This window comes from Thamnophis elegans, chromosome 17 (genome assembly GCF_009769535.1).
Source record: "Thamnophis elegans isolate rThaEle1 chromosome 17, rThaEle1.pri, whole genome shotgun sequence".
Lineage (NCBI taxonomy): Eukaryota > Metazoa > Chordata > Lepidosauria > Squamata > Colubridae > Thamnophis > Thamnophis elegans.
This window is the reverse complement of record NC_045557.1, coordinates 12,650,251-12,674,613: the sequence shown is the minus strand read 5'-3', so window position 1 is coordinate 12,674,613 and position 24,363 is coordinate 12,650,251. Positions and strand designations below refer to the sequence as shown.

Sequence of the window (24,363 nt, the reverse complement as noted above, 5' to 3'; positions counted from 1 at the left end):
AGGAGGGCGCCAGGTTTTTTTGTGTGTGTGGGGGGGAAGGCTGCCCTAGATGCTGGGCTCCTTTAAGAGAGAAGAAAAGACACTCCGCGCATCCTCAGAGGCAACCTTGCCAGTGCAAACTCTGGAGGGGATTCCCTCACCACTTCAAAATGTCGGCGATCTGAATCTCCCAGTTGGCGAAGGTGGCTTTGTGGGATTCGGAGGTGCAGCTCCCTGGTCCGGGGTGCAAGCCGTCGTTGCCCCGAGAATCCACCTGTTGCAAGAAGCAGATTGCAGCCTTTAAAAGAGCCATTGGGGGTACAGTGGGGGAAAGGGGCTACAGCAAGAGTTCGAGTCCCGCTGAATCACAACAGCTCAGCTAATGCAAGAGTCAGCAACCTTAAACACTCAAAAGAGCCGCAAAGGTCCTAACTGGAACCTCCCGTTCAATTCTGGAGACGACCGGAAGTCCCCTTCCATTCCAACCATAGAGTGTCCTAGCACGGCATCCTTTTTCCTCTACCTGTCCTAACCGAAAGCTCTATCGATTGTGGAGCCGACTGGCGGCAGGGAGCCGCAGCAGAGGGATGAAAGAGCCACATGCGGCTCCAGAGCTGCAGTTTGCTGTCCCCTGGGCTAATGCACCGGACTTTCTCAACCCAACCTTCCTCGCAGGGTTGTTGTGGAGCAAAGCACCCCATTTTATGCTCCTGGAGAAAAAGGGAGGGAGGGTGGGGGAGGGGAAGGAAGAGGCAATTTGGGAAACCATAAAATTCCCCAGAATTCGATGCACATCTACCTGGTCACTGGGAGGCCACGGGCTGCAGCTGTTGCTCGTGGCTGCTTGGCCTCCTCTGTTTGGCTCCACATTTTCACACCTGGGAAGAAAAAAAATCACCCCCCATTCATCATACAAATAGCCCTCAACTTACAACCGCAACGGGTGGGATCTCCAAGGCCTCGAACTTTGGCAACTTTAACGGAGTTGAAGTCCACAAGTCTTAAAGTTGCCAAGGTTGGAGACCCCCTGGCAACGGTGATCACAACTTCCATCTCTAAACAATTGGGTCATTAAGCGAGTCATCACATGACCACACCCAATTTCACAGTTGTCGAGAGAAGCACATGGCCGTTAAGTGAATCCTGCTTCCCCCTTTGACTTTGTGTCAACTCATAAAGTTGACACGGTGAGGAAAGTGTGTGTGGGGAGGGAGCGCATTCCACGCATACTTTCAGCTCTCAGTCGGATCTCAGATTATTACAGCAGGCTTGTGAGGCATGCACCTCGTTGGAGAATGTGATTTATGACACAGACTGAGGCGAGGGGAGAAACCGGGGCAAAGTTCAGTCATAATTCAAATGAGGCTTAGATCTGACTGCAATGGGGTATTGCCGAAATGGTGCTTCTAATAAATGACTGGTTTTCTTTTGAAATTTGGCTCGAGGCTCATGAATCAATTAGGGCATCTTTTGGAAACCTGACACTCTGCTTATTGAAAGCCAGCTGCCAATGGTGATCAGTGGCCCCGGAACGCCTCCTCCCTTCTCTTGCCAACCTCACATAGAATCACGTTCCGCCGCTCACCGCTGCCTCCTGGCTTTCTCCAGCTGCTCCTGCAGCTGGGCCACCTCCTTGGTCAGAGCCTCAACCTGCCGTTCCTTAGCTTGCAGCTCCTCCTTCCACGCCCCGCACGGCTCCGGGCGTCTCCTGGAGCTGGACCGCTTGAAGAGGGCCGTGCTTGGTTTTGCCTGCAAGAGCGCCCCGAGTCAATGCGGCACAGCGGCTATGCCAGGGTGGCCCCCCTCCCTACCCCCCAGCTACGGTCAGGTCAGCTTCAGGATTGACAGGCTAATGCCACCATTAGGACTAAGGCGAGGTGGAATGCAGTGGTGGGTTTCAAAATTTTTTCGAACCTACTCTGTGGGTGTGGCCTCCTTTATGGGAGTGGCTTGCCGGCCATGTGACCTGATGGGAGTGGCTTGCCAGCCATGTGTTCTCTCTCTCTCTCTCTCTCTCTCTCTCTCTCTCTCTCTCTCCTTCCTTTTGTCTCTCTGTCCCTTTTTCCTTTTTTTCTTTCATTTCTCTCTCACTTTTTATTTCCTTTTTTCTTTTTTATTTCTTTCTTCCTTTCTTTCTCTTTCTCTCTCTGTGTGAGTGTGTGTGTGTGTGTCAGTGGTAGGTTTCAAAAATTTCTGGAACCTCTTCTGTAGGTGTGGCCTGCTTTCCGGGTCCACTGGTGGGACCTCTTCTAACTGGTTCGGTAGATTTGACGAACCGGTTCTACCGAATAGGTGCGAACTGGTAGGAACCCACCTCTGGTGGAATGCCACCAGTTAGCACCAGTTCACGCGAAGCGGTAGGGATGAGCTGTGAGCCATGCGATCGTCGTAAGCTTTTTTCCCCACTTTTTGAAAGCATTTTTCCCCCTGCCCATTTGCCTGAACTAGCAAGAAAAAAAATATTGTAAAAGTGGGGGAAAAAAGGTTCCATGACAATCAGCTGTGAGTTGCCCGATCGTGGGAAACTCCCCCCCCTTTAAAGATTTTTTTTTACTGCTCATTTGCCTGAAACGGTAGTTTAAAAAATGCTTTAAAAAGTGTGTGTGTGTCGGGGGGGGAAGGTTCCCACAATCGCATGGCACCACTGAACCTTTTTTCCCACTTCTTAAAGCATTTTTTACTACCGGTTCGGGCGAATAGATAGTAAAAAATGTTTTAAGAATTAGACAAAGTTTGGCCACACCCACCCAGTCACATGACACCACCAAGCCACCCCCAGAGAACCGGTGGTAAAACATTTTTACATTTCACCACTGCATTAAGGTTCCTCCGGTCGTGTGCACAGCCCTACCCGCAGCTCCTCCACCTCTTCTTTCAACTTCCGCATTTGCTGCTCCGCTCTCTCCCGTCCCTTTCGCTGCTTGGTCACCTCGCCCACCAGGTTTTCGATCCGGTGCTCCAGCTGCGGGAAGAGAAGAGGCTTTTCTCGTGTTCTGCAGGAAAGGTGGTTTATGGGGGAGTATCTGGTCTAATCCTCAGCCCAGAAGCTGCGGAAGGCAATCTGGGATGCTTCTGGATGCCTCCTTGAGGTGAGGCCCTGAGCCCTGAGTGGTCCGCCTATCTTAAGGTTATAAAACTCTGCATTTTTCTTTTTAATATCTTCTAGTGATAATTGTACGGAGTTAGATGCTATGTAGCCATAACAACATTCTTTCTGGAAAGCCAAGGTCATCCTTTGTATCTGCACCTCTGCACCTGACCGGAACTGGATGGGTGGAACTGCCAGCGTGTCAATGGAAGATTGGACCATGGGATGGATTTGTGAGGGGGGGGGGCGAGATCTTGAGCTTTCAACTAGGTAGGGAAAACCGGGAAGCTTTCAGATTCGTGTTTTCCCAGATGTGCCAATATGGCTCTTCATAAATTGGAACTTTGAGCAATACTTTGCCTTGGACTCTGATTTAATTTTGGATGCTATTTGGAACCCTGACAGTAAAGATTTCCCCTGTCCAGTTGTGTCTGATACTAAGTGGTGTTGCGCCAATGTTCTCTGAAGACACTTCCAAGGTCATGTGGTTGGCATGAATTTATACCAAGGGGCACATGGAACGCTGTTACCTTCTCACTGAAAAGGTACCTTAACTTATGACCAAAATTGAACCCCAAATTTCTGATCTAAGCGAGATAGTTCTTGTGAGTTTTGCCTCACTTTACAGCCTTACTAACCACAGTTGTTAAGTGAATCAGTGCACTTCTTAACTTAGTAACCCTTAGTAAACAGGGAATAAATACCACTCCTGTTAACAATGAGGATGCCGGCTAATTGGGTAATGAAACATTGGCCAGAAAACAGCCAAGCTCAGAGAGCACCAAGGGCCCCACAATTCAATCCTGAGTTACAAAAATTCTCCCTGATTGGATGGAAAATCCCTTCTCCAAAGAGCAGAAGATACATCTCTTCGTCTAGGGGGTTAATCTATGCAGAGCTCTTAACATTCAGAACAAATGCTCTGGATTCTTGGAAAAGACTCCAGTGAGGAGGCTATGCATGTGTGTGTGTGTGTGTGTGTGTGTGTGTGTGTGTATGCGTTTGTGGAGAAGAAAGTACCTCCTTGCGTCCATTCTCAGCACGGGCCAGCTCCTTGCGTAGCCCTTCCACCCGTCGAGCAGCAGCTTCCGTCTCCTCCAGTCGCTCCCGCAGTAGGCGCGAATGTCGCAACAACTGGGCCTGCAGCTCCCCACACTTGGCCTCGGCGCTCTGCAGCTCCTCTATCGTGTCCTGATGTCGCTCCTGTTCCTCTTGCAGCTCCCAAGCCTGAGCCTGTAGCTGCTCCTGCAGCTCAGTCAGACCCTACCGTGAGAAGAAGCCGCCATCAGCACGGGACTCAGGTACCTGGCTGCACAGAAGGTCCCATCTGGGTCGCCAAGTGCTAAAACACACAGGAACCAGGCACTGATGGAGCATTGACAGCCCCACAGCAGGCTCCATCTGGGTTGCCAAGTGGTTTAAACGCATAGGCATCAGGAGCCGACGGAGATTTCGGACGACCTTCTGCAGCCCCTCAGGGTAAGAGGCAGCAGGATGAGGGGTCCAAATTGTGCACCAATAGAAAACTGCACCTTTAGGAAAGGAGGGAGAGAGGGAGGGAGGGAGGAAGGAGGGAGGAAAGGAGGGAGGGAAGGAAGCACTTAGACTTATATACTGCTTCACAGTGTTTTGCAGTCCTCTCTAAGCGGTTAACAGAGTCAGCCTCTTGCCCCCAACAATCTGGGTCATCATTTGACCCACCTCGGAAGGATGGAGGGGTGAGGCAACCTTTAGGAAGGAAGGGAGGGAGGAAGGAGGGAGGGAGGGAGGGAGTGAAGGAAGGAAGGAAGGAAGGAAGGAAGGAAGGAAGGAAGGAAGGGCAATAGCACTTGGACTTATATCCCGCTTCACAGTGCATTTACAACCCCCTCTAAGCGGTTTACAGAGTCAGCCTTTCACCCCCAAAATCTGGGTCCTCATTTGACCCACCTCAGAAGGACAGAAGGCTGAGTCAACCTTTAGGAGGAAGGAAGGAAGGAAGGAAGGAAGGAAGGGCAATAGCACTTGGACATATCCTGCTTCACAGTGCATTTACAGCCCCCTCTAAGCGGTTTACAGAGTCAGCCTTTCACCCCCAACAATCTGGGTCCTCATTTGACCCACCTCAGAAGGACAGGAGGCTGAGTCAACCTTTAGGAGGAAGGAAGGAAGGAAGGAAGGAAGGAAGGAAGGAAGGAAGGAAGGAAGGAAGGGCAATAGCACTTGGACATATCCTGCTTCACAGTGCATTTACAGCCCCCTCTAAGCGGTTTACAGAGTCAGCCTTTCACCCCCAACAATCTGGGTCCTCATTTGACCCACCTCAGAAGGACAGAAGGCTGAGTCAACCTTTAGGAAGGAAGGAAGGAAGGCTGGAAGGAAGGAAGGAAGGAAGGAAGGAAGGAAGGAAGGAAGGAAGGAAGGAAGGAAGGCTGAGTCAACCTTGAGTTGGTGGGACTTGAACTGCCGAAATACTGGCAATCAGAAGTAGCCTGCAGTACTGCACTAACCACTGCGCCCCCACAGCTCTTCATTAAATGTTTTATATTAACGTTTGTTGTTGCTGGGGGGGAGTGGGCTTATTATTTTACTATTTATTATTTTATTATTATTTCATTTATTTTACCCAGTTTTCATATCTGTGTAAGCCGCCTTGAGTCGCCATGTGCGAGCAGGCAGTGTTATAAATTTCCTAATACAAATAAATAAATAAATGGGCACCGGTCACTCGTTCCTTGGTCATCTCTCTCTCTCTCTCTCTCAGCTGGATTACTGTACTGCGCTCCACATGGGGCTACCCTTGAAGAGTATTTGGAAGCTACAACTAGTACTGAATGCAGTGGTATGACAGTTTTGGAACTCCTTAAGGGCGGGTGTTATAACACCGCTGTTGTGCAAGCAATATTGGTTAACATTTTTTTTCTGGTCCAATTCCCATGATTTTAATTTTAATTTTTCTTAATGTTAACTGTTTTTAAATTTATCTGTGTGCCATTTTGTAAGCTGCCCAGAATTGCTTTACCGGTGGGATGGGCGGCATATTAATGTAATAACTAAATAAAAATGAAAGCAATACCTTCCAGGACACCTGGCCTTTCCTTGAAAGAACGAAAAACTGGGGAATGCAATCCTCTGTGTTTACACTGCGTGGCCAAATAAGTTTAGGAAAAACAGACTCCAAAGGATTCCTTTGGATGGGGGAAGCAGAGATTGGGGTTCACCCCACCAGTTCTGGGTACGTCGCCTGTTGTGGCCCTGCAGGAGCCGTTGGAGCTGCCACCAGACTCCGACAGTGAGGGGGCATTTGAGTCGGCCCTGGAGGATGTGGAGGACCCTGGACAGGGTTCCGACTCCGAGCAGGGCACAGAGAGACTGGTTGGCCACCAGGTGGCGCCTCAGCCTTGGATCATTGGGGAGGAGACAAGAGAGAGTGATCCAGAAACCACCTGTGAGTTGTTCCGGGATGCACACCTTCGAAGGGCTACTCGGTGTCAAGAACAACTACGTAATTACAGGAGGTAATTACGCTCAGCTGATGGTCATTAGGCTCCTCTCCAGGCTATAAAAGAGATTGCTTGTGCCACCCCCTTCTTGCAGAAGTCAACGCTTGGACTAAAGAGAAACGAACTTGGCAGGCTGGATTGCTGCCAAGGTTTGTCGGACTTGCTGCCAAGGTCCTTATCTGTTCGTTTATTTGGCTTTCAGCCACCGAGAGTCTGGTCTTGTTATTAAAGGACATTCCATTTTACGCTTGTCTTACTGGACGGAGGAGAGGGTGGCATAGTCGCCCATCAAACTCAAAACCGGATAGAAACAGGAATGTGATCTAGTCAGTTTCAAAATCCTGTCTAGGCAGTATCACGGCGCTGGTTAGCAAACTCAAGTGGCCAGTCCTGCTTGCCAGAACGTGCATTTTTCTTTAGGGTGCTTTGAGTAAATGAAACAAATAGTTTGCACCTCATTTTGCCCAACTTGGCAACTTTTAGACGCTGGACTTCAACTTTCAGGGCTGGCTGGGGAATTCTGGATGTTGAAGTCCAGTGTCTAAAAGTTGCCAAGTTGGATAAAATGTGGTTTTTGAGTGGAAGAAGAATTGAAATGTTGAATTCGCCTATATTTGCCCCTTTATGCTCCTCTGGCATTATTATTTCGATTTGTTGCTAAATCTCCTGATTTGTTTGATCTCAAGATCTTGTGATCAGATCAATCTGATTTCATTTCCTTGACTGCAGTCTGGGAAAACCCTCTTGTGGGGGGGGGGGTCTGTATACCTGGAGAGCATCCTTCTTCTCCTCTTCCAGAAATGTCACACGGTCCTCCAAGGCCTTCACCTGACCCAGGACGATGCGATTGTGGTACTGTTTCTGCATCTTGTCATTCTCCAGCTGATTTTCTGCCAGGCGGGAGGGAGGGAGGGAGAAAGGGAGGGAGAGACAGAGAGGGAGGGAGAGAGGGGGATAGGAGGGAGAGAGTGGAAGGGAGAGAGGGAAAGAGAGGGAGAGAGAAATGTACATATATAGAGAGAGGGGGAGGGAGGGAGGGACAGAGAGGGACAGAGAAAGGGAGAGAAAATGGGAGGGAGGGAGAGAGAAAGGGAGGGGGAGACAGAGAGGGAGGGAGAGAGGGAGATAGGAGGGAGAGAGTGGAAGGGAGAGAGGGAAAGAGAGGGAGAGAGAAATGTACATATATAGAGAGAGGGGGAGGGAGGGAGGGACAGAGAGGGACAGAGAAAGGGAGAGAAAATGGGAGGGAGGGAGAGAGAAAGGGAGGGACAGAAAGGGGGAGAGAGGGGGAAAAAGGGAGAGAGAGAGAAAGGGAGGGAGAGATAGAGAGGGGGAGAGAGGGGGAAGGAGGGAGAGAGAGAGGGAGGGAGAGGCAGAGAGGGAGGGAGAGAAAGGGAGGGAAGGAAGAAGGATGGAGAGAGAGAGGGAGGGAGAGACAGGGAGGGAGAGAGAAAGGGAGGGAGAGATGGGGAAGGAGGGAGAGAGAAAGGGAGGGAGAGACAGAGAGGGAGGGAGAGAGGGTGGAAGGAGGGAGAAAGTGGGAGGGAGAGAGGGAAAGAGAGGGAGAGATAAATGTACATATATAGAGATAGGGAGAGGGAGGGAGGGACAGAGAGGGAGGGGAAAGGGAGAGAAAGGGAGGGAGAGACAGAGGGAGGGAGAGTGTGGTAGGGAGAGAGGGAAAGAGAGGGAGAGATAAATGTACATATATAGAGATAGGGAGAGGGAGGGACAGAGCGGGAGGGGGAAAGGGAGAGAAAGGGTGGAGAGACAGAGGGAGGGAGAGAGGGGGAAAGGAGGGAGGTAGTGGGAGGGAGAGAGAGAAAGAGAGAGATAAATGTACATATATAGAGAGAGGGGGAGGGAGGGAGGGACAGAGAAAGGGAGAGAAAATGGGAGGGAGGGAGAGAGAAAGGGAGGGAGAGACAGAGAGGGAGGGAGAGAGGGAAAGAGAGGGAGAGAGAAATGTACATATAGAGAGAGTGGGGAGGGGGAGGGACAGAGAGGGACGGAGAAAGAGAAGGAGGGAGGGATAGCGAGAGAAAGGGAGTGAGAAACAGAGAGGCAGGGAGAGAGAGAGGGAAAGAGAAATATGTATATATAGAGAGGGGGGAGAGAAGGAGGGAAGGAGGGAGAGACAGAGAGACGGATGGAGAAAGAGAAAGAAGGAGCGGGAGAGAGAAAGGGAGGGAGGGAGAGAGAGAGGAAAAGAGAAATATATGTGTGTATATAGAGAGAGGGGGGAGGGAGGAAGAGGAAGGGAGACAGAGAAAGGGACAGAGAAAGGGAGAGAAAGAGGGGGAGAGAGAAAGGGAGAGAAAGGGAGGGAGGGAGAGAAAGAGGGAAGACAAAGAAAGGGGGAGAAAGAGGAGAGAGAAAGATAAAGGGGGAGGGGGAGGGGGAGAGAAATGGAGAGAGAGAAAAGGGAGAAAGAGGGTGGGAGAGAGAGAGAGGGAAGAGAGGGGGAGAGAGAAAGGGAGATAGGGAGACAGAAATATTTACATATATATAAAGAGGGAGAGCGGAGGATGCAGAGAGGGGGAGAGAGAAAGAGAGAGAACCTTAATATCTTCCTTTCAATGGCCAACCTACACAGAGCATGCCGGGTACAGGAAATCCTCCACTTACAGCCATTTGCTTAGCAACCATTTGAAGTTAGGATGGCACTTTAAAAAATGGCACTTACGACCATGGCCGCACCCCCACGGTCACGTGATCAAAATTTGGACGCCTGGCAGCATGGGATCGGTTCCCACTTGTGACCTTCTGTCAACTTAACAATCACGTTACCAACTTAATAACCACAGTGATTCACTTAACAACTGTGGGCAGAAAGGTCATAAAAAGGGGGGAGAAACACTTAACAATTGTCTTGCTTAGCAATGGACATTTTGGGCTCAACTGTCGAGGAGAACGTCTACTTGCATCGGACACCACCATGACATAAATCAGTAGGGGGGGTTGCCAATTTTTTTTACTACCGGTTTGGGTGCGGTTGTGCAAGGGCTCGTCATGCTTCTACGCATGCGCAGAAGCGGCTGGGGGGGCGGAGCCTCCCGCCACCACTTCTACTGGTTTGCCTGATCCAGGCCGAACTGGGAGCAACCCACCTCTGATGTAAGAATACAATGGTGCCCTTTGCGTGATGTGGCAGGCTCTGTCATCGACATCATGTACTTTTACCAATGTTTTCCCAACAAGAGAGAGAATATCCAGCTGTTTCTCACACACAGATTGAGAGCAGAGGAAAATGTCACAATTCCTGACACATTTCTCTAAAGTGACCTTAATATTAAGACTGACTTTTGGAGTGACTTTTTTCATGGGGAAAAAAAATGTATAAATTTACGACGGCAGCAGCTTACAAAGAAAATCTCTATAAAATGTTTTATAGATGGCATTTCCCCAGGGAGATTGGCCCAAATGTACCCAAATCTATCCCCCAAATGTTGGAGATGTAGCCCCAAGTCTGGAACATTCTACCCTATGTGGTGGATGTGTCCCATCGCAAGGAAATACTGGTGCAAAATTTGGAAATGGCTGGAAGAAATTACGGAGCGAAAAATAGAAGTGAAACCAGAAGCATTCTTATTAGGACGATGAGACCCAAAAATGGATAAACAACTTCTATAGATAATGCTACACAGGCTCACTGCAAGGGAGGATGGCTTTCGCACAAAACTGGGAAAAAATCAATACACTCGCAGACGAAACAATAATTAGAAAAGTACTTGAATGTGCAGAGATTGATCAAATGACCATAGAAATAAAAGAAAGAGAAGAATGGGATTTCTATAAAATATGGAATAGAATTTATAAGTGGCTATAAAACAGAAGCCAAAAGAGAAAATGTAAATATAATGGTGATATATATAATTAATATTATTCTAAGTGTTACTACTACTGTTGTTATATTATAAGACAAAGTAAAAGAATAGGAAGGCAATGCCGAATGGAGAACTAGAAAGGCTCAATATGAAAGCCAATACAGAAGGCTGTATAATTACTTTATATTGTTATGTATGTTTTGTGTTTTTTTTAAGATTAAAATGTTCAATAAAAACTATTTAAAAAAACACAACAAAGTGACTTTTTTGGCAATCATAAACAAGTGGTTTGTTACTTCTTTTGGGATGATTTTTTTTTTAGTTCTCCTACAGCTTGAGATCACTTGGTGGCCTCCTATCCAACCACTAATTTAATCAAAACCCCTTTAAATTTAAATTTAATTAATTTTTAATTCTCAGCTTAGGTAAGATTGATCAAATGGATCTATTACTTGGAACCTGGACAACCATTCATTGTTCCGGACGGATCCAAAAAGAGGCTGGCTTCCCCCCCTTCACAAAATAATATTTTATAACTACCTGTCAATTGTTTCTTCAAAGTAGCCACCTCGTTTTGGAGACTTCGGATCTCCGCGTCCTTGGCTGAGGTCTTAGAAGGAGATCTCCCCAGAGAATCTGCGCAGGATGAGTGCAAGGAGAGGGTAAGAGATCACCCGTGGATTTCTGGATCGCAGCACTCCAGAGAGCATAGTCTTACTCAGTGGTGAAATTCAATTTTTTTTAGTACCGGTTCTGTGGGCGTGGCTTGGTGGGCATGGCAGGGGAAGGATACTGCAAAATCTCCCTTCCCTCCCCACTCCAGGGGAAGGATACCACAAAATCCTCATTCCCTCCCCACTCCAGGGGAAGGATACTGCAAAATCTCCATTCTCTCCCCACTCCAGGGGAAGGATACCACAAAATCTCCCTTCCCTCCCCATTCCAGGGGAAGGATACTGCAAAATCTCCCTTCCCTCCCCACTCCAGGGGAAGGATACTGCAAAATCTCCCTTCCCTCCCCACTCCAGGGGAAGGATACCACAAAATCTCCCTTCCCTCCCCACTCCAGGGGAAGGATACCACAAAATCCTCATTCCCTCCCCACTCCAGGGGAAGGATACTGCAAAATCTCCATTCTCTCCCCACTCCAGGGGAAGGATACTGCAAAATCTCCATTCTCTCCCCACTCCAGGGGAAGGATACTGCAAAATCTCCCTTCTCTCCCCACTCCAGGGGAAGGATACCACAAAATCTCCCTTCCCTCCCCACTCCAGGGGAAGGATACTGCAAAATCTCCCTTCCCTCCCCACTCCAGGGGAAGGATACCACAAAATCTCCCTTCCCTCCCCACTCCAGGGGAAGGATACCACAAAATCCTCATTCCCTCCCCACTCCAGGGGAAGGATACTGCAAAATCTCCATTCTCTCCCCACTCCAGGGGAAGGATACTGCAAAATCTCCATTCTCTCCCCACTCCTAGGGGAAGGATACTGCAAAATCTCCCTTCTCTCCCCACTCCAGGGGAAGGATACCACAAAATCTCCCTTCCCTCCCCACTCCAGGGGAAGGATACTGCAAAATCTCCCTTCCCTCCCCACTCCAGGGGAAGGATACCACAAAATCTCCCTTCCCTCCCCACTCCAGGGGAAGGATACTGCAAAATCTCCATTCTCTCCCCACTCCAGGGGAAGGATACTGCAAAATCTCCCTTCCCTCCCCACTCCAGGGGAAGGATACCACAAAATCCTCATTCCCTCCCCACTCCAGGGGAAGGATACTGCAAAATCTCCATTCTCTCCCCACTCCAGGGGAAGGATACTGCAAAATCTCCATTCTCTCCCCACTCCAGGGGAAGGATACTGCAAAATCTCCCTTCTCTCCCCACTCCAGGGGAAGGATACCACAAAATCTCCCTTCCCTCCCCACTCCAGGGGAAGGATACTGCAAAATCTCCCTTCCCTCCCCACTCCAGGGGAAGGATACCACAAAATCTCCCTTCCCTCCCCACTCCAGGGGAAGGATACTGCAAAATCTCCATTCTCTCCCCACTCCAGGGGAAGGATACTGCAAAATCTCCCTTCCCTCCCCACTCCAGGGGAAGGATACTGCAAAATCTCCCTTCCCTCCCCACTCCAGGGGAAGGATACCACAAAATCCTCATTCCCTCCCCACTCCAGGGGAAGGATACTGCAAAATCTCCATTCTCTCCCCACTCCAGGGGAAGGATACTGCAAAATCTCCATTCTCTCCCCACTCCAGGGGAAGGATACTGCAAAATCTCCGTTCCCTCCCCACTCTGAGGCCAGCCAGAGGGGGTATTTGCTGGTTCTCTGAACTATTCAAAATTTCCACTACCAGTTCTCCAGAATCTGTCCCAACCTGCTGGATTTCACCCCTGGTCTTACTCTCTCGATCCATTTTGGGGCTGACGAGGTGCCCGGCTGAACCATAAGCAAACACAACAGGGCTGGGGTGGCCCCACCCATCTAAGCGAGGCAAAATAAATCAAGATGGTTGTGCAAATGCAGTTCCTGCATCTTGGGCTCAAACCTGATTGAGTGGGTTGTGTAAATCCATTTAATGAGGAAGCGGGCGGAAATTCCCGTGAGTGGGTGGGGCGATTAACCTGACTCTGCACTCTGTCTATGCTTAGCTTTCTCATGTCACCTGATGCCAAATTACCTTGGCTCCAATGTATGTAGCCCATACGGCTGTGTAGCACACGACATGCAATGCGTTGCCCTGTCAGCTCCAGCGCACATGCGCACGTTGTCCAGGTGATTTTTGACCTTGATTTTTGGCTGTTTTTTGCTCTCCGGAGACTTCCGTAGACCTTCCTGAAGCCTCCAGAGGGTGAAAAACCGTCCAATGTTCAGGGGGCGTTTTCCGCCCTCCCCAGACTCCTAGAAAGCCATGAGCGCATGTGTGGTGCAGAGGGGCATTAAATTATGGGAGTGGGCATGCAAGGGCGCACAATAGCATGCGTGCTTTTGGCACCAGAGGTGAAAAAGGTTCACCATTACAGCCGTAAGGCTAGGAAACCTTGATTAGTGGGGGCTGGACTAGTAGACCTCGAAGGTCCCTTCTCTGCCACCGCTTGTAGGAATCCTTCTTCCCCCCCCGCAGAGTTACCTACCTTGCAGTTTCCGATTCCATTCCACTTTCTCCCGCTCCAGCTGACGGATCCTTTTCTCCAGGCGGCTGGTGGTGGGGGAGATCGGGGGTCTCTCGGGGAAGGGTCTGTGGGGACACGGGGACACGGAGCTCAGAACTGATTCTGGATCGACGGGAATCAAGTCTGCACCGAAGGGCAAGGAAAACAGATCCCCTTCCTGAAAAGCAGAATGGGCCACACAGGTGGGAAATCCGTGGTCTCGGGAGGGGCGCCGTACACCCCTTCCAGGAACACGTCCCCTGGTGGTGCTGCTCACGGCAAAATACTCCTTCATCAGCATCAGTGGCTGTTGCACGTAAGGTTTCCTGCAAAATAATGCAGCTCTGTTATTTCCCGTGAATTTCACAGATGAACAGAGTTGGAAGGGACCTTGGAGGTCATCCCCTCGCCCAATCAGGAGACCCTACACCGTTTCTGACAGAGGGGCAGTCCAGTCTCTTCTTGAAAGCCTCCAGGGATGAAGCTCCCACAGCCTCCGAAGGAAACTTCTGTTTCATGGGTTGATTGTCAGGAAATTCCTCCTTATTTCCAGGTTGAATCTCTCCTTGGTCAGTTTCCATCCATTCTTCCTTCTCTAGCCTTTAGGGGCTTTGGAGAATAGCTTGACCCCCTTCCTCCTCTCTGGGGCAGCCCCTCAAATATTGGAAGATGCCTTCCTGTCTCCCCTGGTCCTTCTCTTCCCTGGACCAGCCAGGCCCAGTTCCTGCAACCGTTCATCCTTTGTTTGAGCCTCCTGTCCCCTCATCATCCTGGTTGCTCTTCTCTGCACTCTTTCTAGATGTTAGCTATTCCTGCCATCTTAGTAGCATCTGCAAATGTGGTAAGTTTCCCTTCTATTCCCTCATCCAAGTCATTTATGAAGATATTGAAGAGTTCTGGGTCTAAAACAGTGGTACCCCACTGCTTACTTCCCTCCATGTAGACGTAGACCCATTAAGGACTAATTGAGTACGGTTTGTCAGCCAGTTGCAAATCCATCTGGTGCAGTGGTGGGTTTCAAAAAATTTTCGAACCTTCTTTGTGGGTGTGGCCTCCTTTGTGGGAGTGGCTTGCCACCCATGTGACCTGGTGGGAGTGGCTTGTCGGCCATGTGTTTTCTCTCTCTCTCTCTCTCTCTCTCTCTCTCTCTCTCTCTCTCCCCTTCCTTTTGTCTCTCTGTCCCTTTTTCCTTTTTTTCTTTCATCTCTCACTTTTTCTTTCTTTTTTTCTTTTTTTCTTTCTTCCTTTCTTTCTCTTTCTCTCTCTGTGTGAGTCTGTGTTTGTATGTGTGAGTGTGTGGCAGTGGTGGGTTTCAAAAATTTTTGGAACCTCTTCTGTAGGTGTGGCCTGCTTTCCAGGTCCACTGATGGAACCTCTTCTAACCGGTTCGGTAGATTTGACGAACCGGTTCTACCGAACTGGTGCAAACTGGCAAGAACCCACCTCTGACCTGGTGGTGAAGCTACCTATCCCACTTTTTTCTAGCTTACCAAGAAATGGGTTGCGGTCTACTTTGTAGAATGCCTTGCTGAAGTCTATTTATTATGTCCACAGTATTTTGCTAATTTAGTCACTATATTGAGGAATAAAATAAGATTGGTTTGGCATGATCTGTTTTTAACAAACCTGTGTTTGCCGCTAGTTATTACTTTATTCATTTCTAGGTGTTGGCAGGTCTGTTTTTTAATTATCTTTTCCAGTATTTTCCTGTGAATTCATTCAGTAAAACTTATTTGCTGGGAAACGAGCTAAGCCAGTTCGGTGCCTACAATTTGCAAACTCCAGCAAAAAAATTAAATAAATAAAATAAAATGTGGGTGGTGGTGGTGGTGGTGGAAATCACAATATTGTTTTGTAATACAGATAGTCCTCAACTTACAACCACCACCGAATTTTGCCCCCCCTGTCCAGCCTTTCTGGCCACAGTTGTTAAGTGAATCACTCTGACTCTCAGCGTTGTTAAGTGAACCTGGATTCTTCCCCGTTGACTTTGCTGGTCAGAAGGTCACAAAATGGGGACCCAGGGACCCTGCGGCCATCGTAAATATGAGTCAGTTGCCAAGCTGACTGATATTTTGATCACGTGGCCACAGGGGGCTGCAATGGTCATTAAGTGTGAAAAATGGTCGTAAGTCACTTTTTTCAGTGCTGTTGCAACTTCGAACGTTGTACGTTGAGGACTCTGCCTGTATTCACAATTTAGAGACCTTATATCAGGGGTGTCCAAACTTGGGAACTTTTAAGATTTCCCTGCATGGGGGAATTCTGGGAGTTGAAGTCCACAAGTCTTAAAGTTCCCAAGTTTGGACACCTCTGCCTTACAGGAACTGGGGACCGACTAACACATTGAGCCACTTTTTAATACATGCACAGGAGCATTTAATACATGCAGTTGGCTGTCTGAATGCAGCAACCTCCGGCTGCGAAAATCAAAATGATGGAAAGCATCAGAAATCCCCACCACATTGAAAGACTAAATCACCCTGCCATCTTATCCTCGCACAATCCCAGATGCCCAGCAGAAAGCAGACGGCCGCAGCTCCCTATTGGCCGGCCAGTGGAGGGTTTCAAATTTTTTTAGAACCTCTTCTGTAGGTGTGGCCTGCTTTGTGGGAGTGGCTTGCTGGCCACGTGATCGGGTAGGAGTGGCTTGAAGACCATGTGACCTGGTGGGAGTGGCTTGGCAGTCACATGACTGGGTGGGCGTGACCAACTTGTAAAATGTGGTGGAACTCACTTAACAACACTCTTGCTTAGCAACCGAAATGTTGGCTCAGAAACTCTGGCATTTGAAGCACACAAGTCTTAAAGTTGTCAAGTTACAAGACCCTCGCACCCCTAACCCTTTAGGAAAAAAAACCCCAGGGGTGTTCAAACTTGACAGCTTTAAGACTTATGGACTTCAACTCCCAAAATTCCTCCTCCAGTAATGTTGGCTCAGGAACTCTGGCATTGAAGTGTGCAAGTTTTAAAGCTGTCAAGTTACAAGACCCTTGCACCCCTAACCTTTTAGGGAAAAAAGACCCAGGGATGTTGAAGTTGACAGCTTTAAGATTTGTGGACTTCAACTCCCAGAATTCCTCCTCTTGCTCTTCATCTTGATGATGTGTGGACGGATGGGGGGAGGGAGCTGGAACCAGTTCTAAACGGCACAGTAGATTTGTGGAAGCTCTTCTATAGAAGAGGTTAGAACTAGCAGGAACCCACCCCTGTGGCCGGTGGACAGCAGTTTTGAGATAGGCTGCCGCTAAAGCTGAAGGCTCCACGCTGCCCGGCGCACGAAAAAGGAAGAGCCAAGTGGGAGCAAGGTGGAAATCAAAGCAACACAGGCGTACTCACATCCCGGAGGTGTAGGTGAATCCAACGAAGGGGAGGTGATGGGCTGAGAACGTAGCGTGGGAAATTGGTGGAAGCGTCTCCTAAAAATCAGGAACAGAGGAGAAAAATCAGGCGCCATTCCCCTCCCCCCCCCCAAATGCCCATGCTCTCCTGGGTATGCAAGCGAGGGCAGGAGGATTCGTTAGGGGCAGGGTCTTCCTTGCAGGGTCTGTGTTCAAAGTTAATATACACACACGGTCGACAACATGATCTGGGGGACACTGTAAGATAGGTGTGTGGACTTCAACTCCCAGAATTCCCCAGCCAGCTTAGCTCAGCTTAGTTGGCTGGGGCATTCTGGGTGTTGAAGTCCACATGCCTTACACTGACTTTATTGTCACTTTGAATATACACGAATATACACTAATCAGCACACATTAAAATGAAATTTCGTTGCATACCACTCTGAAAGGGTCACCACCTCCAATATACACTACATAAACATGACGAAATAAATAAGGGAGAAAAAGAGAGAGAGAGAGAAGGAAGGAAGGAAGGAAAGAAAAAGAAAGAAAGAAAGAAAGGGAGGAGAAAGGAAGGGAAAGAAAAAAAGGGAAGGAAGAATGAGAGAGGGAGGGAAGGAAAGAAAGAAAAAAGAAAGAAAGAAGGAAGGAAAAAGAATGAAAGGGAGGAGAAAGGGAGGGAAAGAAAAAAGGAAAGGAAGAATGAGAGAGGGAGGGAAGGAAGGAAAGAAAGAAAGAAAAAAGAAGGAAGGAAGGAAGGAAAAAGAAAGGAAGGGAGGTGAAAGGAAGAAATAAAGGAAGGGAAAGAAAAAGGGAAAGGAAGAATGAGAGAAGGAGGGAGGGAAGGAAAGAAAGAAAAAAGAAAGAAAGAAGGAAGGAAAAAGAAAGAAAGAAAGAAAGAAAGGGAGGAGAAAGGAAGGGAAAGAAAAAAGGAAAGGAAGAAAGAGAGGGAGGGAAGGAAAGAGAGAGAAAAAAAGAAGGAAGGAAGGAAGGAGCTCAAGGTTGGGAAATCCTGCTCTAAGGGCTAAATTTCCTGCATTTTTTTCAAAATACATTCAGTTGCTCCTGTTTTTTGGCCTTGCAAAATGACTTAAAAGCCATCGGTGTCTGCATCCAGTCAGAATGAAGCCTAAACAACGGCACCCGCAGAGTAACGTTATCCTGTAACGGCTGCATTTATGTATTTGTGTAACTTGATACTGGTGCGGGAACTCATGTCCCAGTATTTGCACAGTGTTTGCACCACGACTTCCATTTTATCCCATGCCTCCTTGCCGGGGCCACTATAATAGTCCTTGACTTACAAAGTTACGACGGATCTCCCCAGGGATTCTTAAACCCAGATATGAACTTTCACCGGCCTCCCCCAAGAATAACCCTGCATTCGGGGTTAGCTGTTTCCAGCGTCCCACAATCATGTCATCACAATGTACATTTTTTTGTCGGAAACTTGGGGGGGGGGGGTGTCACTTCCAGTTTCTAGCAAAAAGCATCTATTGTGGACAAGGGATTTGCCTACCTCCCTTACAGCTCTGTTCTTTTTACTTTTTACAGAGCACAATTGAGGGCCTTTTAACAAACTGCATCCCTATTTGGTTTGGTGGCTGCAATGCCTCAGCTAGAAACTCCCTACAGAGAGTGGTAAGGACAGTGGAGAAGATTGTACAAAGCTTGCTCTCCGTTATTCAGGTTGCTGCTTATAAGCGCTCTGTGCTTAGAGCTTGAAGCATTGTTAGAGACCCCACACACCCACACCATGTTTTCCAGAATGGGAGGAGGGAATGGTCACACGTGGGTTTTATCACAGCCTGATTGGTCCAAGGCTGAGAGGAAATCTATAAATACCGGTGCCTGTCCATTGCTGGCCCAGATTCTCTCTCAGCCTGGTCCAAGCTGTAGAGTAGTTTGATAGGTTCTGTTTGTTTTCTCCTTATGGGTGAGTTCTATTCAATCTGATTCCTATTTGGCTAATTGGGCACTTTAAATCCTTTAAATTCTAAATTGATCTGCTGCGGCCCCAAGGGACAGATCTCTGCCTCGGGCGGCTGGGGGAGAGCCCAGTGGGGCACTAATCTCCCCCCGCAGGCCAGGAACCTTTGCCCGTCCCCGGGTGCGGGGGTGCGGTTCCATTCAAATTGCTTCATTCAAACTCTTGAAGAGGCTGTTTTTGCAGCAGGAAAGTGAAAGAGAAACTTCAAGCCTCGAGGCTCAAGCGAGCAGATCGCTCCGGAGGGGCCTCGCTGCAGGCTTCTTTGTTTGTGTTGCCGGGGAGACAGAGCAGGGGGGGAGAGCTGTTCTCCCTGCTCATTTTAAAGTAACGCCGGCTAGAAAGCCTGGCTGGGCTGCTGGTGATTATTTCCAGCCCTTTTCTCCCGCGCACGGAGTTCCGGTGGCCATCTTGGAGGCTGCCACGTGCGTGAGGCCTTGCCTTTATCGACGGGCCTAGTGCGGCCTAGTGAGAGGCCCTGAGCCTAGGTCTCCCCACAGGCTTCAGGCCCTGGTCTCAGGTGGGACTTTGGAGGCCGATTCCTGCTCCTTTTCGTCGGACACGTGAGTGGGGCATGGACGAGGGAGCGGAGATTCCCCAGGGGCAGGGGGCAGGCCCTACTGGGAGTGAGGAGGCCCTGGATCAGGAGGTGGGGAGGGGGGCTCCCTCTCGAAGATCCCTTTCTTCAAGGCGCCCCTCCAGTTCTGTCTCCAGGGATGAGGCAGCTCGCCATAGGGCGCTGGAAAGGACTTTTGCCAGGGCAGAAAGGCAGGCCCAGCCCTCCAAGCCTTTATCTAGGGACAGATCCAGGTCCCCTCTTAGGCCCATTTCAGAGAGGTCACCCCTTAGGGGTTTTAGCCCGGCTTCTTCAGGCAGCTCCCCTGGTAGGTCGCGGGCCTTTTCCAGGAGGGGGCGTTCTCCATCCCCCATAGATGATCCTCTGGAGGGCACGTCCAGAGGCCCCTGTTCCCCCCAAAGGTTGGCCCCTCAGGGCCCTGCTTCCACTTTTGGGGATGTGGAGGATCTGGATAATCTCCCTGAAGGGATTAAGAGGCTTATTTCTGCAGCCATCACTCGGGGCATTGCCCAGCGGGACAAAGGCTCCCTTTACTCTAGGCATGGGGGGCTGAACAGGGCTCAGTTTCGGGCTTCCTCCCCTTCCATGATCAGTGAGGCTTCCTTCCTGGGTGGGGGGGAGTTACCCCAGGAGATGGGATTCTCAGATGACGAGAATACCACTGTTTAGGAGGAACCTTCTTCTAAGGTCCTATTTGTGCCCGCCTTGTTTAAAGTTCTCTTGGATAAGGCGAGACACACCACCAAGGTCGGAACTGGGGATCCCTCTGTGCCCCCCCCAAGGGATCCCGACATGGTCATGTTCTCTGCCACGGCCACCAACAAGGAGGAGATCCCTGCCCCTCCCTTGTTCCTAGAGGTTCTGTCCGACCAGTGGGCTAAACCTTCCACTTTCTCTTCTCCAGGCAGTACCGACCGTCGGCATTATAACATGGAGCAAGCCTTTGCTCAGGCCATTCAGCTCCCGACGGTTGACATCCCTGTGGCCGCACTGGTGTCCTCCTCCCCGGTGGTGTCGGGCGATGCGGCAGATAAGTTGAAGCCGGAGGATAAGCGCGCAGAGCTTACTTTGCGGAAGAACTTCAACGCCACAGCGTGGGCCATTAAGGCGGCGGCTTCAGCTTCCTACTTTAATCGTGCCACGGTCATGTGGCTCAAGAAGCTGCAGGAACGCATTCCCATACAGGAAGACCGGATCCATCAGGATCTGGTCAAGATTCTGGCAGCGTGTCAGTTCTCAGCTGACGCGACCTTGGACACGGTCAAGTTTGCTTCTAGCGCCCTGGCCACCTCGGTCACCTCCCGTAGGCTCCTGTGGTTGCGCCATTGGCAAATGGACAACAAAGCAAAATGGGATTTGGCGGCTGCCCCCTTCAAGGGGCCCGATCTCTTCGGGGAGGCCCTTACTCGCATCCTCATGGAGGATAAGGACAAGAAGAAGGTCCTCCCCTCCACGGCTAAGAAGGCCGAGAACAAGTCACGTCCCTTCCGTAGGCAACGGTATAGGGCCCCTAACTTCGGCTATAACCAGCGCTTCTCTTCTTTCTCTTCTGACAGGCAGTTCTTGGGGCAGCCCTTCCAGGACAGGAGCCGATTCCAGGGCCAGGCTCGGCGGCCCTTTCGGGGGGGAGGCGGCCGTCCCTTCCGCAGGGGGAAGTGACTCGAACCCGAGTCATCCCATCGGCGGCCGCCTCGCTCTTTATGCGGACCGGTGGGACGACATCACGTCGGACGCCTGGGTTTGAGCCACGGTTCGTTACGGGCTCAGGTTAGAATTTCTCTCCACTCCTCCAAATCTCTTTCGGTCGTTCCCTCCATCCCGGAGTCGAGAGCGCCGCCGCCTGATGAGTCAGGCGATCGCCCACCTCCTCGAAATCCAAGCGGTGGAGGCGGTTCCCGCAGGGGAACGGGGCCGGGGCCACTACTCAAATCTCTTCGTGGTCCCGAAGAGCACGGGGGGTTGGAGAGCAATTCTAGACCTCAAGCGCCTGAACAGGTTTCTGGTCTACAGGCGGTTCAAAATGTCATCGCTCAAGTCCATCCTTCAGGGCATCAGGAAAGGCGATTTCCTGGCCTCCGTGGATCTCACGGAGGCCTATCTTCACATTCCCATCCTGCCCGCTCATCGCCGGTTCTTGAGGTTCTCCCACGGGCCCCACCATTACCAGTACAGGGCTCTTCCCTTCGGCCTGGCCTCGGCCCCGATGACCTTCACAAAGGTCCTGGCTGCTCTGGCGGCCCATCTGAGATCGGTCCCGGTCCGCCTCCAATGTTATTTAGACGATGTCTTGCTTCAGGCGGGCTCCCTGTCTCAGGCCGTTTCAGATCTTCCGATTACCATTCGAAGCCTCCAGGCCCTGGGGTTCTCGGTAAACTTCGAAAAGAGCCATCTCACTCCCTCCACTCACATTCTGCATCTGGGGACAGTCATAGATTCCAAGTTGGGGGAGGTGCGTCTGTCTCAGGAGAGGCAGGTCAGCCTTTGTCGGCTGGCAGAGAGCATTCGCATAAAGCGCTCCGTTTCCATCCTCTCTCTGTCGCAGTTATTGGGCAAGATGGTCTCTTGCATAGGGATTGTCCCGTGGGCCAGACTCCATCTTCAGCCCCTTCAATGGGAGCTTATCCCCTATCAGAGGGGACGAATGAGCAATTCCCTTCGGACTCTCCGCATCTCGGCGGGGGTCCGTGCATCCCTGGTGTGGTGGCTCTCCCCGGCCATCCAGCGGGGGTGTCTGTTCTGGGAGCCGAACAGGGTGACCGTCACCACGGACGCGAGTCTGTTCGGGTGGGGGGCCCTGGTGGGCTCTCGGATGGCTCAGGGCAGATGGACGGCCTCGGACCTCCGTCACAACATCAATTGGCTGGAACTGAAGGCCGCGCGTCTGGCTCTGAGTCACTTTCGCTCCTCGGTGGAAGGAAGCCACGTTCTCCTCCTGACGGACAATGTGGCCACCAAGGCGCACATCAATCGTCAGGGCGGGACCCACTCGAGAGCCCTCTGGCTGGAGGCTCTGCGATTGGGGTCGTGGGCGGAGAAACACTTACAGTCCCTGGTGGCGGAGCACATCTCGGGACTCTCCAACGTCCAGGCGGACTGGCTCAGTCGAGCAACTCTGGACAACGGCGAGTGGCAACTCCACCCGTCGCTGTTCCGGGAGATCTGTCGTCGGTTCGGGTCCCCCCGGGTGGACCTGTTTGCATCTCCCAAGAACACACACCTCCCGCGTTTCTTCACCCGTTTCCAATCCAGCTCGGCGGAGGGCACGGATGCCCTCAGGAGCCGGTGGCCCCCGGGCCTTCTCTATGCCTTTCCCCCCATTCCACTCATCCCGGGGACCGTCAGGAAGGTGGTGACGGAAAGGGCCCTGGTCATTCTGGTGGCCCCGTTTTTGCGGACCTGGTTCAGCTGTCAGTGACTTCCCCGTGGAGGATCCCGCAAGGGGAGGTGGTCTTACGGCAGGGGGCCCTGATTCACCCAGAGCCTCAGTGGCTTCAGCTGACCATTTGGCTCTTGAACGGCGGCTTCTAAGGGGGGCTCATCTGTCTTCCGGGGTCATTCGCACCATCGAGGCGGCCCGTCGTCCCTCAACGACCCGCATTTATAACTCCACCTGGGCAGCGTTCGTCCGCTGGTGCTTTAGCAGTAGACTTTAGCAGTAGACTTATATACCGCTTCATAGGGCTTTCAGCCCTCTCTAAGCGGTTTACAGAGAGTCAGCATATTGCCCCCAACAATCTGGGTCCTCATTTTACCCACCTCGGAAGGATGGAAGGCTGAGTCAACCCTGAGCCGGTGAGATTTGAACCGCTGAACTGCTGATCTAGCAGTAGCCTGCAGTGCTGCATTTAACCACTGCGCCACCTTGGCTCTCCCAAGGGCATCTCTCCCGACAGAGCCACCATCCCCAACGTCTTGGATTTCCTTCAGAAGGGCCTGGAGGACGGGCTCTCGCAAAACACCTTGCGTCGCCAAGTGGCGGCTCTGTCCTCGGTCTTGGGGGGGGGGGGCGGGATCTTCTTCTCTTTCCCAGTCTCCTCTGGTCAAGCTGTTCCTCAAGGGGGCGGCAAATCTCAGGCCTCCCCCCGTTCATAGATTCCCCACGTGGGATCTTCCGCTTGTCCTCAAGGCCTTAACGGGAGCTCCGTTTGAACCTCTCCGCTCGGTGCACTTGCGCTTCTTATCACTGAAGGTGGTCTTCCTGGTGGCCATCACTTCCGCCCGGCGTATATCCGAGCTGGGCGCCCTGTCTTGTAAGGACGACCTCTGTCATTTTCACCAGGACAGAGTGGTCCTTCGCCTTGACCCGGCATTCGTCCCCAAAGTAAATACCCCCTTTCACAGGGCTCAGGAGATCGTCCTGCCCGACTTCTGCCCGAGTCCGTCCACTGACAGGGAGCGTCTCTGGCATCGTCTGGATGTCCGCCGTGCCTTGCGGATCTACCTCCGGCGGACCAAGGATTTCCGCAAGTCGGAGGCCTTGTTCGTCTCCTTCCTACCTGGAGCTCTGGGTTCGAGGGTGTCCTCGGCTACCATCGGCCGTTGGCTGCGTCAGGCCATCTCAGAGGCCTACGTGGCCTCGGGGCGGCCGGTTTCGTCGGGCATCACGGCGCACTCTACCAGGAGCACAGCGACCTCGGCAGCGTGGGCCACGAGGGCCCCGTTTGAAGACATCTGCCGGGCGGCTACCTGGGCCACTCCAACCTCGTTCATCCGACATTATCGTCTGGATGCTTTCGCGTCGGCGGACGCGTCTTTCGGTCGTAGGGTCCTACAGGGGGTGGCAGCTGAGGCTCCCCTTGGGTCCTAGAGTTCCTGTTCTCCCTCCCTGGGACTTTAGCTTGGGTATGTCCCACGTGTGACCATTCCCTCCTCCCATTCTGGAAAAAGGACGTTGGTCTTACCTGAACGTCTATTTTCTGATGGGAGGA

General features: G+C 51.0%; 1 protein-coding gene across 1 annotated transcript in view; it reads right to left on the bottom strand.

Moving 5' to 3' along the window:
• Positions 1-24,363, bottom strand: part of CDC42BPG (CDC42 binding protein kinase gamma) — a 119,032-nt gene that overhangs the window by 34,921 nt on the left and 59,748 nt on the right. The window contains exons 9-16 of the mRNA XM_032234334.1: positions 16,870-16,949; positions 13,513-13,616; positions 7,318-7,439; positions 4,088-4,330; positions 2,831-2,941; positions 1,565-1,728; positions 779-857; positions 141-253 (exon numbers count right to left, since the gene is read on the bottom strand). Of these exons, the coding sequence (XP_032090225.1) occupies positions 141-253; positions 779-857; positions 1,565-1,728; positions 2,831-2,941; positions 4,088-4,330; positions 7,318-7,439; positions 13,513-13,616; positions 16,870-16,949 (1,016 nt within the window). The remainder of the gene's footprint in view (positions 1-140; positions 254-778; positions 858-1,564; positions 1,729-2,830; positions 2,942-4,087; positions 4,331-7,317; positions 7,440-13,512; positions 13,617-16,869; positions 16,950-24,363) is intronic.